The 13065-nt window shown below is 45.6% G+C and overlaps 1 protein-coding gene across 1 annotated transcript; it reads left to right on the top strand.

The window, feature by feature from the left end:
* Positions 1-11633: 11633 nt before the first annotated feature.
* On the top strand, positions 11634-12068 carry LOC136489156 (uncharacterized). The gene has a single exon (XM_066485871.1). The coding sequence runs from the start codon at positions 11634-11636 to the stop codon at positions 12066-12068; it is 435 nt and encodes a 144-aa protein (XP_066341968.1).
* The last annotated feature ends 997 nt before the right edge of the window (positions 12069-13065 follow it).

Raw genomic sequence — 13065 nt, 5'->3', positions numbered from 1 at the left:
CACGACTGTTATAACAGGTTAATTATTTCTACAGAAATTGTACATCTTTACCCACTGAGCCGTGATTCCCAATGCCGGGGTTTGCGAGACCCACTACACCTCTTCCTAGGAACTGTGGCAGAGTTTCACTATGAAACCCTTAGCTAGTTGCACTAACAGATTGTAGCTACAAAGCAATGGCACACGTGGGCATCGCAGCACGGTGCACACCCTAACAGAAAAAGGAAAGATACCCTCTTACCCCTTACTGGAGCTACAGACGAGCTAGTACAAACTAGATAATAGGTTAAAGTCAGAGCCATTTGACACTCGGGGTTGTACGGTCCCTCCTGGGTTGCCGCTTCAGGATTAAGTCCTTATGGAGAGGCACTAGAGTACTCAACCCCGTACTCCAGCCCCCTATCTATTGCTAAAAAGTCCCATTTTATCACATTGCATATAGTCTTTAAACATGTTTAACAATTACTTCATGTTAAGCGCTGCAGCATCTATCCAAAATGCCCACCCAATAAACCCAGGTATCAAGGATATGTGGTACAAGGAATCATCTAGGTAAAGTCCTTAAAGGCAATTCAAATTAAACTCATGCATGAATGTAAGTGGTAGTAGTTCATAGGTAACAAGGGGCCTCGGGTATACTTGCCTTCCTCAAAGTCGTCCTGGGAGTACTGCTGATCCTGCTGGGGGTCCTCAGTCACCTCGAATGGCTCACCCTCTAATTGTGATCCAATCATCAATCAAGCATCATTCCAATCATTACATGCATACAAGATGGAACTCCATTAGAATAGTACACCAAACAGTGAAAACATATGTTAAAAAGCTTACAGATCTCTTCTATGCATTGCTACGAACACATGAGCAAAAGAATCACTCAAATCGGACTTAAAACGTGAAAGTTATGCATGAAATAAGATGTAATGGCAATTCTATAAATACACTAACCTATTTTCGAATTAAAATAATTAAAAATCTGAATTTAAATGAAATTTGGACCGGGCATACTATTTCTGGAAATGTCAGGGTTCTAAACGAATAAAAATAGGACTGAATAAAAATTAATTCGAACTGGACTGGACTACGGGTTGATTACTAGAAAAAGCGGGGGCTTTTCTGCAAAACGTGCTCGGTTGACTTGGGGTTTGACCCGACTATTGACCGGGGCTGCTGACTCATTGACACATGGCGGCTGTTCACTGGGCGCGGTGCACCACGTGGGCGTGGGCGCGCTGACGCGGCACGGTGCGTCGGGTCCATGGTTCACCGTGGACCGGCCACTTAATCCCCGAAGGGGTATGCAATCGCGTCCGTTCGTTCCAAAACCGACGGCGTAGGGGTGAGGGCCGGGCGGTGGCTCACCGGGGAAGAAAGAGGGGCCGGTGGCGCCATGGCCGGTGCGACTGGAACTTGGGCTACGGCTTCCCAGGGCGCCAAAGCAAGATCTGAGGGCATGGAAAGATGGAGGGGCTCACCGTGAGTCGTCTGGAGGGGAACATGGCGTCCGGGAAGGCTCCGAAGCTGGTCATCGACGGTGGCCACGAACTGGAGAGAGAAGAGGCACGCGGGTGAGGATGTAGCCGGGCAAAACAATGCCAAAACGCGAATTGGGGAGTACCTACGGGCGCGGGGAAGTCCGGCGGTGCTTCGGGTGGCCTTGGCGTCGGCGTTCGCGCTCGGGAGGGGGGTTTCACCGGCGGCGGTGACTCACGGCAGTGGGCAAAGGATGGAGAAGGGCAGAGGGGAGGCTCGGCCTTTATAGGTGGGCGGCTACGGCGTGAAAGGAAGGGAAGCAGGGCGGGTTCGGCACTTTCCAAACGGGCACCGGTGGCCTTCCATCGGAGCCGCGCCATTGACGGGCAGAGAAAGGAAGGGCGTCGGGGAAGAAAGGAAGGTGGACGATGCGGCTGACAGGCGAGGCCAGCGTGCAGCGAGGGAGAAAGGAGCGGTGCCTGCGGGCGAAGCCGAGGCGGGCTGCGGCCGAGCTGGGCTGCGCTGGTGGGCGGCAAGCTGGGCCGAGCGGGGTGCGGGCCAGCACGTCAGCGCGGGGCAGCCGCCGGGTGGGCCGCGCCAGGCAAAGCAGGCCGGGAAGGGGGAGGAAGAAGGCCGGGCTGGCTGGAGTTGGGCCAGAAGGTGACTTTCTCCTTTTTTTCAAATCAAATGTTTATCCAATTCTATTTTCTCCATTTTCATTTTTAAGCCAAATTCAAATAAGTTTTGAATGCAAATTTCAAATCATCTAGCCCTACACTCAATCAAAACCCATATGACTCGGCATGAATGCAGCAAACAAGTTTCTAAACTTATAGTTTATTTTATTTATACAATATTTATTATTTGGCCTATGTTAGAAATACCTAGAAAATATATAAATAGGGCAAGAATTTAATTGCTAATTGCAGTAGAATTTTGGGTGTTACAAGAGTAGATCTCAGCGAGTTCTTCAGTGAGCAGGGCTACATCGGTCTGGCCGACCTCTGGCTTGTCTGTAAGTACTGTCATGGCTTATACTTTTGTTCATACGGCTGCATTGATCTGGTCGACCTCCACTGCAACTATGTTATAAGTTAGTTATTGACTCTTGTCTAGTTAAAGTACAGCTGCATCGATCCAGTTGACCTCCACTGCTCAAATTAGATTAAGGTTAATTTATCGGCTCTACCTAAGAGTGGCAATCGTTGGTAGATTTATTAAGTTACCGATCTTGCTGATGTTTTTCATTGTCATTAGTCTACAGCAACATCAATCTGTTTGGTCGAGATTGAATTAGATCGGCCTTATATCCTTTTAGTCCATCGTTCGCTTTACTACAACACGATGTTTCTTATTGTGAGCGATGGATTATGCTTCATCTGCTATTTTTACTTCGATCTTGATTATGCATAGTATGTGGTTAAGGCATGAATAATCTTGAAAATGTTTGCTGGCTAGTTGAATCTAGTTTATACTTCACCATTATGGCTGTAACGATCCGGTAGATCCCCACTGATGGCACTGTAGATTGGAAGATGCTGGTTAGTAGATTTGTTCCCGGTTAGGCATGACCTTAGTTGTTTGCTATGCTTGCATCGGCTAAATAGCCGATCACCTATGCGTTAACGCCTACGGTGTGCATCCATGATTCTATTAATCGTGAATAGATCTGTGTACTTTAAGGTTTGATTCGTTGTCTTTTTCATGGCTGCATCAATCCGGTCGAACCCCACTGTTAGAGATAGCAGGTTGAGTCTGAGGAGTCCATAGGTTTGCTCATGTGAAATAGTCGGTTGTTCACATGCTGTAGTCCTTTTCACCTGAATCCCCTATTTTAGCCGATTCATCTGAGCCTTCACGTATAGCATGTCTTTCGGAATGTTTTTTGGATTCTTCGGTTTTAGTTTGTTACTATCATCATAGCTGTCATCGATCCAGTCGAACCTCACTATTGGTGGTAAAAGATTAGATTTAGAGCGTTTGTAGATCCGTTCGTATCAGATAGTCGATTCATTCATGTGCTATATCTTTTCCTGGTTAGATTCATCGGCTTAATGATTCATACTGGTAATATCCATCTAGCTGATGATCTTTTTTTACATATACGTGTATTGTACCTATCAACATAAAATCAATGGCTGCCCATGAGCTTTACAGTCCATAACAACCGATTTCTGTGCGGATCGGCTATTTAATCTTTTTTCCCATATAGCTGCTCCAGAAGCGGCACACTTGGAACTGTCTGGGCACAAACCAGCACGTTCCACCTTAAATTACTAATAAACTTTCTCTCCTTGTCAATTATAGGGTCAAATTGACTGGCATGTCTCAGGAGGAGTATGCAGGATCGATCATAACTACGTTGAAGATAGGCGGATCTCTAGCTCCATCGAGTAGGCCCTTCCGGCTTGCTCATGTGCCGACACGACACGTTTTTGTGCCGACTGCAGGCATGGCTAATTCCTCCAGATGAGGACACCAAAACACCAAGTATCGAGGTACTTGCATCAATGCATGCAATAATGCAAGTTTTTGCCCTCGATAGCTACCGCTGGTGCCTCAGAATTTGCAGTTCATTATGGAGAGGGAAGAAGAAAAGCCCCCCCGGAAGCACCCACTCCCTCCACGGTGACCACTTTAGCCACAACGGCCGGTGACAAACTAAAGCTGAGAAGGGGCCAACATGTAAGGCAAAACAAGCACGATGATGTGCACATGATAGCCCAGGTGGGCCCGTAGGGAGAGCCTTTGCAACCAACAGAGGCTTTTGGCAAATTCAGCAACCAGTGCTCCATTTTAGTTAGGGAAAAGGTGCCTATCACATATCCAAATTGGAAGGCTATCCCAGAAGACCTCAAAGAACACATGTGGAAAGAGATGCTGAGCCGGTTCACGTATCTAGAGGGCTATGATAAAGTGAAGTGCTAGGGGCATGTCATGGTCCTGGCAGTAAAAGCGCTTCGAAACTTCAAGTACAAGCTCAACAAGGAGTATGTGCAGAAAGGGCAGACGCCCTTCACCCGTTATAGTTACGTCTTGCCCAAAGTTTGGGAATAGTTCATCAGACAAAAACAAACCCTAGAAGCAAAGGCCAAGAACGAGTAGTTCTCCGAGCTTGCTAAGAGGAACTTGCACCACCACCACCTAGGCATGACAAGGTATGCCGCTAAGAGGCCATAGTGGTGGGTAGAAGAAAGGGCTTTTGTTGAGGCTGGGCTGCTAGATCCATATGCAGACTATGATGAGACGGCACGGGACTTCCTTAAAGGCCACAAGCCAAAAAACTTAAGGAGGGTAAGACCAAGGTCAATGAGCCACAGACCGAGGAGGTGGAGAAGAGGATCTTGGAGGTCGCTGCGGGCCGAGAAGAGCAGGTCATTTGAACCTCGCTGAGAGAGGGACATACTAATCAAGGCGCTGGGAAACCCAGAGCACCACGGCCGCATTCGTGGCGTATCCTCAAGGAAGAGCTGGAAGACCATGGATTCCTAGCAATCCAACGCTAGCACATACCACATGAGGCAAAGATACAAGGAAGGGCTCATATAGAAAGGCAAAGATGAGGCAATTAAGGACATGATCATGGGGTCGATACAAGATGCTTTCACGACCACCGACCCTAAGATGGTGGAGCTGAGGTCACAGCTATTTTGCTAGGCTGGCATGGTGCTACCACAGGTTCAAGATGTCGTACAAGGGTAGATGGTGCCATTGATTGGAGGACTCTCCAGGTACCCAGTTGACGACATCATGGAACCAACGACATTCACACTTCTGGTGCCCTTCAGCAGGGCACAGAGGAAGAAGGATGTGGCCATGGAAGTGGCACTACCACCCGAAAGTAACGCCATGTACGGCGGCAAGCCGATCCCGCCCAACTACGCAAGGGTGGATGTGATGTGGACCAACTCAGACTTTGATGAGGATGAAATTGACATTCCCACTAAAGAGGGGAGCAGGTTCATTGGCGCTAGTCTCGGCATGCGCATAATATGGAATAAGAGCGACATTGTCTTGGACGTGCCAACACTGGCGTCACCTCGCTCATAGTTGTCTCCCCTTGGTGACCCAATGATGACGACGATGATGACAATAGCGACGATGACAATGGCAGTGACAATGACAATGCTAGCGGCCTAGGCAGCAGTCCTCGAGGCAGTCTAGCTCCTAGCAACAACAGTCCACAAGGAGGCATAGTGGTAGCACCGGGCGATGTGACACGACCGCCTACAAGTGGTTTGAATGAGGGCACAAGCCAATGTCCTCCCCCGCCGAGGAAGCCTACAGATGAATATGAGGCCATACCCTGCAACCATACCAAGATGAGTTGGGCAGCCTATCAAATAGCCAATAGGCACCCAAACTCAACTACGTTCGAAAGGTTTGCTACTAGCGAACATAGTCAATCTATAATTCAATTGAAGATGCAAGCTGCTTTTTTCACTCCCTAACATCTTAAGCCCTGGTGTTGCAGGCCATTGGGTAATATCCCTTCGCTCGTACCCTCACCATCCAGGATGAAGGTTCCTTTGTTCGGGGCGAGGGGATGCTCGGGAGCTAGTCCCGCATAGGGAAGAGAGTAGGTGCTCCAACGTTTGGGTTTTGGGGAAGTCAGGAGGCTTCTTCCCTTGCCCCTTGGTACTATTTATAAGGGAGGTGGGAGGAGGCAATCTTCCTCCTGACCCCCTTTGGCTCAAAAATTTACATACAAGTCCTTAGACTAATTAGGAGTTGGGCCTTTTTACATGGAGGGGAATAGGCACAGCCATCCCTACCCCCAACTGTAGCCCCTTAGCCACTAGGCTTTGGTTAGTACAACAAATTCTAGTTGCTACAATAACAGGAAAAAGGCCCAAGAGTACAATTCCCAAGCCAATCCTAGGCTTCGATATGTGTCCTCAGAGCAGGAAGCGTTTTGGCAGCGAGGGCCGGAGGCCATGATATGACGATGATGATTTGTCATTTGCAGAGGTCGACGACTCAGCTACTGTGAGGGTCTTCACCCTGCCTAGAGCAGCTCTCTATAGCTGAAGTAGTCATGGAAGGGCAAGTAGCTATTCTAACGGTCGTGGTCGCTAGACGTAGATAGATGTGGGAGTTGCCACTGAAGGGCAGTCGATGATGACACATTTGTCGAGGTGGACATGGATGGAGTAGTTGTTGTAGCTAGCGGGGATTGCCTCCTCCGGCTCATGAGCAGCGGGCAAGACATGTCTTCCGGGTTGAGTTGGTCCCCCAATGCACCCCTTAGCCCCTCTTGGCTAGTGCTTAAGAGCAGGCGGGTGCTTCATGCCTAGTTCTCGATGGTGTTGACATTGAACTTTGGGTGAGGTTCTTCACTTTGGTCGAGGGTGACAGCAGAGCAAAGTTGAAGTCATCATTGAAAATAGTTGATGCTGATGATAATGGTGAGGCCTTGGTCCGGAGGTAGCCTAGCAGAGCTAAAGTTGACATTGTAACCAACGAATGAGACGATGGTGATGTAGATGGTGTTGGTGGTGGGTATGGATCTTGAACCCAAATGTGAGGTCAAGGCGCTGATGAAGTGTTGGTGAGGGTGAGCTCGATATCACCGAGGTCGAAGGCGGGCCCCTTGCCAAAGTGTTGGTACTACCAAGGTCGAATGGCGAGCCCCTTGCTGAAGTGTTGGTGAGGATGCGGTTGATGCCATGGAGGTCAATTATGAGCCCTTGTTGAAGTGCTAGCAAAGGTGCAATAGATGTCACCGAGGTCAGTAGCGAGCCCCTTGCCGACATATTGGCACTGCCGAGTTTGATGGTGAGGCCCTTTGCCAGAGTGTTGGTGAGGGTGCGGTTGATGCCACCAAGGTTGATAGCAAGCCCTTGTTGAAGTACGGTGAGGGTGCGGTAAATGTCGCTGAGGTCTATACTGAGCCCCTTGTTGAAGTATTGGCACCACCGAGGTTGATGGTGAGCCCCTTGCCAGAGTGTTGGCGAGGGTGTGGTCGATGCCACTGAGGTCGATGGTGAGCCCCTTGCCAAAGTATTGGCACCACCGAGGTCGATGGTGAGCCCCTTGCTGGGTTGTCGGCACCACCGAGATTGATGGCGAGACCCTTGCCAGAGTGTTCATGAGGGTGTAGTTGATGCCACCAAGGTTGATGGTGAAGGTACCTTCTCTAGAATGTTGGAGAAGTTGTTGTGGATGTTGATGGCAAAGGTACCTTCTCTAGGACGTTGGAGAAGGTATGTTGATGTTGATGTCGCTGATGTTAATGATGAAGGTACCTTCTCCACAATGTTGGAGCAGGTACATTGGTGTCGATGATGAAGGTACCTTCTCTAGATTGATTGGAGAATTTATCATTGATGTCGATGACAAAGGTACCTTCTCTAGAATGTTGGAGAAGGTACATTGATGTCGATGATGAAGGTACCTTCTCTAGATTGATTGGAGAAGGTATCATTGATGTCGATGATGAGGGTACCCTATCCAAAATGTTGGAGAAGGTATCGTTGAAGTCAATGACGAAGGTACCTTCTCCAGACTATTGGAGAAGGTACATTGATGTTGAAGTCACTAAGATCGATGACAAAGGTACCTTCTCTAAAATTTTGGAGAAGGTATCACTGATGTCACCTTGATGAAGGTACCTTCTCTAGAATTTTGGAGAAGGTATCGCTGATGCCACCTTAACGAAGGTACCTTCTCCAAAATGTTGGAGAAGGTTATGTTGATGTCATAGAGGTCAATGACAAAGGTTCCTTCTCCAGACTGTTGGAGAAGGTTATGTTGATGTCATCGAGGACGATGATGAAGGTTCCTTCTCCAGACTTTTGGAGAAGGTTATGTTGATATCGCTAAGGTTGATGATGAAGGTTCCTTCTCTAGATTGTTGAAGAAGGTTATGTTGATGTCGCTGTGATGAAGGTACCTTCTCTGGGATGTTGGAGAAGGTATTGTTGGTGTTGACTAGGTTGTTGACGAAGGTATGCCAAGGTTGATGACGGGGGTACCTTCTCCAAAATATTTGGAGAAGGTATTGTTGGTGTCGTCTTGATTGATGATGAAGGTAAGTCGAGGTTGATGATGAGGGTACCTTCTCCAAAATATTTGGAGATAGTATTGTTGAAGTCCCCAGAGTTGATGATGATGGTTCCTTCTCCAAAATGCTGGAGAAGGTTTTGTTGATGTTGTCTATGCTTGTGACGAAGGTTCCTTCTCCAAAATGCTAGAGAGGGTTCATTGAAGTCACCGGAGTCGATATGAGGTTCCTTCTCTAGAATGTTGGAGAGGGTTCATTGAAGTCGTTGATGTCAATGATGAAGTTTCCTTCTCCAGGATGTTGGAGAGGGTTCATTGAAGTCACTGGAGTTAAGGACGAAGGTTCCTTCTCCGAAATGTTGGAGAAGGTACGTTGATGTCATGTAGGCTAATGACAAAGGTTCCTTCTCCAAAATGCTAGAGAGGGTTTGTTGAGGTCACTGTAGTCAATGACGAAGGTTCCTTCTCCAGAATGTTGGAGAAGGTATGTTGAAGTCATCTAGGCTGATGATGAAGGTTCCTTCCCTAAAATGTTGGAGATCATTCGTTGAAGTCACCGAAGTCGATGACGAAGGTTCCTTCTCCAGAGTGTTGGAGAGGGTTCGTTGAGGTCGCTGGACTCGATGACGAAGGTTCCTTCTCCAAAATGCTGGAGAAGGTTTTGTCGACATTGTCTATGCTGATGACAAAGGTTCCTTCCCCAAAATGCTGGAGAGGGTTCGTTGAAGTCGCCGGAGTCAATGACGAAGGTTCCTTCTCTAGAATGTTGGAGAGGGTTCGTTGAACTCGCCGAAGTTGATGATGAAGGTTCCTTCTCCGCAATGTTAGAGAAGGTACATTGAAGTCATCTTGGCTGATGATGAAGGTTCCTTCTCTTTTATGGACTATTGGAGAAGGTATGTTGATGTCGATGATGAAGGTACCTTCTCTAGACTGCTGGAGAAGGTACGTTGATGTCGATGGTGATGGTACCTTCTCCAGACTATTGGAGAAGGTACATTGATGTTGATGATGATGGTACCTCCTCTAGACTATTGGAGAAGGTATCATTGAAGTGGCGTATGTCGATGATGACGGAGTTTCCCTTGTAGGCATGGCGAAGACATACAAGGGAATCTCATAAATATTGTGAAGTCAATAAGATTTCGAGAAAAACATACGACTTGCTTTGTAAAAGATATGTGCAAGCGAGATGCCCTACAAAACAATATTATTTACAAAGATGGATTATTTTATTGAGGAATCTTAAGATGAAGTGAGCCCCTCGCGTTGTTTGTTTGTGAGGGTTCTCAGTTTTGTGACCTCCCTCTTCGTCCTCCTTTCTCTTTTGGAGGGCGAAGTGAGTTTGGTTGTGGTGAGCCCCTTGCATGGTTGTTTTGTGAGGGTGCTAAGTTTGTGACCTCCCACTTCGTCCTACTTTGTCTTTCGAAGGACGAAGTGAGGTTTGGTTATGGTGAGCCCCTTGCATGGTTGTTTTGCGAGGGTGCTCAGTTTGTGACCTCCCTCTTCATCCTCCTTTGTCTTTCAAAGGACGAAGTGAGGTTTGGTATGCATTATGCTCATGCATTGCAATGGTATGATGCATGAATATGCTTGACGCATTTATGGTAAGTACTTGCACAAAATGAGTGTGAAGGTAAGCCAAGCATGTATATAGTGAAAATGTGATATTAGAGGTGCAAAAATATATGTTTGAGAGTCAAAATGGATGGTTTGATCCCTGCAAAATCAATTGAAGCTAAAAAGAGCTTCACATAATAGAAACTAGTTTGTAGAGATTGTCTCAATGATTTGTAGCCACATAAGAATTGTGGAGTATTGCCGAAGGTGTAATCCTACAAAGTAGCTTAGAGAATAAATTTTTTCACATATGGGACATAAGAAGTCTGAAGCATGAGATAAGCGAAGGTATGGTTACTTTGACAAACATGATATAATGTCTAAGTAAGTGTGATAAGCTTCGAGTGTTTAAAAATTCATTAGATTGGATGAAGTGTAGAGACCTACAAGAAAGGAGGTACTACCCTTCAAGACGAAGGTTAGCTTGACAACTAGATTATTTAGACTTGCACACAAGGGTATAGAGTGGCAGTTACTCAGGAATTTGACAATGATCGGTGCAAAACGATTTTGAGATGAAGTGTGTATTCAACGGAAATTCTTCCTTGTGAAGGGTCGAAACCTACAATCAAAGATGGATGGAATTCCAACAAAGGGTTAGTTTGGGTTGTTAGGTTGATCTCCTCCGACTCGGTCCAACGACCGAGTCGGGCCTTGATCCCGCACCCTGATCGGGGGTGCCCAACTGAATCAATGGTTTGTGGGCCCCATTGGGCAACACCATAATCCCCACCTACAAACCCTAAGTCAATTTAGAAGGGGCGCTATGAGCGACGGGAAGCACCACCGCTTCCGCCGCCGAACTCCACTGCTACCCTACATCGACACCATGGCCTGCTCCTCCGCCAAGCCTGCCGATGGTCATTAATGCCTCCCCACTCTCATCCTCTCTCTATCTCTCTCAGTTTTAGTTCATCTTCAAGGGTTTACTATATCCTAAATGCAAGTTTATACCCGCTAGATCTACTGCTAGTCGGTCTTAAGTTCTATCAATGGTATCGGAGCAGTTAATTTTATTTAGTAAATTATGATATTGTTATTTTTTTGACCAATGTTGATAATAGCAATATTATAATTTTGTATTCATGAGTTTTTACATGCCTTAATTCTATTTCTGCCCAACGGTGATGTAGAATTAATATAGAATAATGTTGTATGTTTTAATTTTGACCAATGTTAAATTAAGGAATGAATTATTATGTCATATTTTCTCACTATCTCTGGCGTTGTTTTTAGGACTCAACCCTATGGAATTCATCTCACACATTTCGCCTCGTGAAGGGGGCAACTATCGTGTATGGCGAGATAAGTATGAATTAGCACTTACGCTGTCCGAAAATGACCTAGCGCTTACCTCTCCGTGTCCTACTGAGCCAGTGGACCCGGTGAGGGAAGAAAATGAAACTAATGCTGATTTCACTGCTCGGCAGTGAGATCATGCAGAAGTGAGAATGAAATACAATCTTGATCATAAGAAATGGGACATTTCGATCCGCAAGTGCTTGATGGTGGCTAAGTCCACTATTTTAGATGCAATAATGGGGTCAATCCCAGATTGTGACACCGCCCCTGAGTATCTCAAGAAAGTGGAGAGTCAGTTTACTAGCTCTTCAAAGGCTTATGCCAGTACCCTAATAAAGAAGTTATTCAATGAGAAATACTCTGATGGAGGAATAAGAGAACACATATTGAAGATGAGCAACATGGCTTCCAAGCTCAAGCCAATGGATTTGGGGCTCAAGGATGAGTTCCTGATTCATTTGGTTTTTGCTTCATTGCCTAAAGAGTATGAAACTTTTGTTGTTAATTACTACATGCAGCCCGTCAAATGGGACATTGAGAAGCTCATTGCAATGTCTGTGCAAGAAGAGGAGAGGCTTAAAAGCTCACGTGGTGACTCCGCTAACCATGAGAAGGACAATAAAATGAAGAATTTTAACAAGAATGCCAAACCTCAAGGGAAGGCCCCTTAGAGTGACCACCATCAGAAGAACAACAATGCCCAAGTTGACAAGGATCAATGCAAATGGTGCAAGAAGTATGGACATTACCAGAGGGACTGTCTAGATTTCCTGAAGAGCCTTTTGAAGAGAGGTGAGGACATTATTACATTCATTGATAAGTCCTTGTATTTAAGTTATGCAAAATCTACTTGGTAGATTGATTCAGGTGCAACTATTCATGTTGCAAATTCATTATAGGGATTCCATACGAGGAGGATCTTGCAAAGAGGAGAAAGAAGAATTAAAGTAGCAAATGGAGTTGAAGCTGAAGTTGAAGCCATTGGAGATCTCTCTCTAGAATTAGATGATGCTTTTGTACTTCAGCTTTCAGATGTCCTTTATGTACTCTCGTTGCATAGAAATTTGATAAGTGTTTCACATCTAGATGATGATGGATCTGATTGCCATTTTGGTAATGGCAAATGTTAGATTGTGTTTGATAATAAGTGTGTTGTTCTTGGCTTCAGACAAGACAAACTTTATTTGTTATCACTTTCTGAGAATGTGAATGCTGTGAGCACTGAGAATCAGAATGCTTCCTCATCTATGAATGCAAGAAATAAGCGGAAGGGAGTTCATGATATATCATCGAAATTATGGCACTGTCGTTTAGGCCATATTTCAAGGGGGAGGATAGAGCGATTGATTAAGAAATCAATTCTTCCACCATTAGAATTTTTAGTTTTAGAATAATGCATTGATTGCATAAAAGGAAAGTATGTTAAGAAAATAAAGAAAGATGCTAAACGAAGCGCAGGAATTTTAGAAATAATTCACATAGACATCTGTGATCCTTTTCCTATGAAGAGTGTGGATGGTTATGATTCCTTTATAACATTCACATATGATTATTCTCATTATGGCTATATTTATCCAATTAAAGAAAGATCAGAAGCATTGGATAAATTTAAGTTATTTAAGGCTAAAGTAGAAAATCAGCACAACTTAAAGATGAAGATAGTAAGAT

This window comes from Miscanthus floridulus, chromosome 10 (genome assembly GCF_019320115.1).
Source record: "Miscanthus floridulus cultivar M001 chromosome 10, ASM1932011v1, whole genome shotgun sequence".
NCBI lineage: Eukaryota > Viridiplantae > Streptophyta > Magnoliopsida > Poales > Poaceae > Miscanthus > Miscanthus floridulus.
This window is presented reverse-complemented; position numbering and strand designations above follow the sequence as displayed.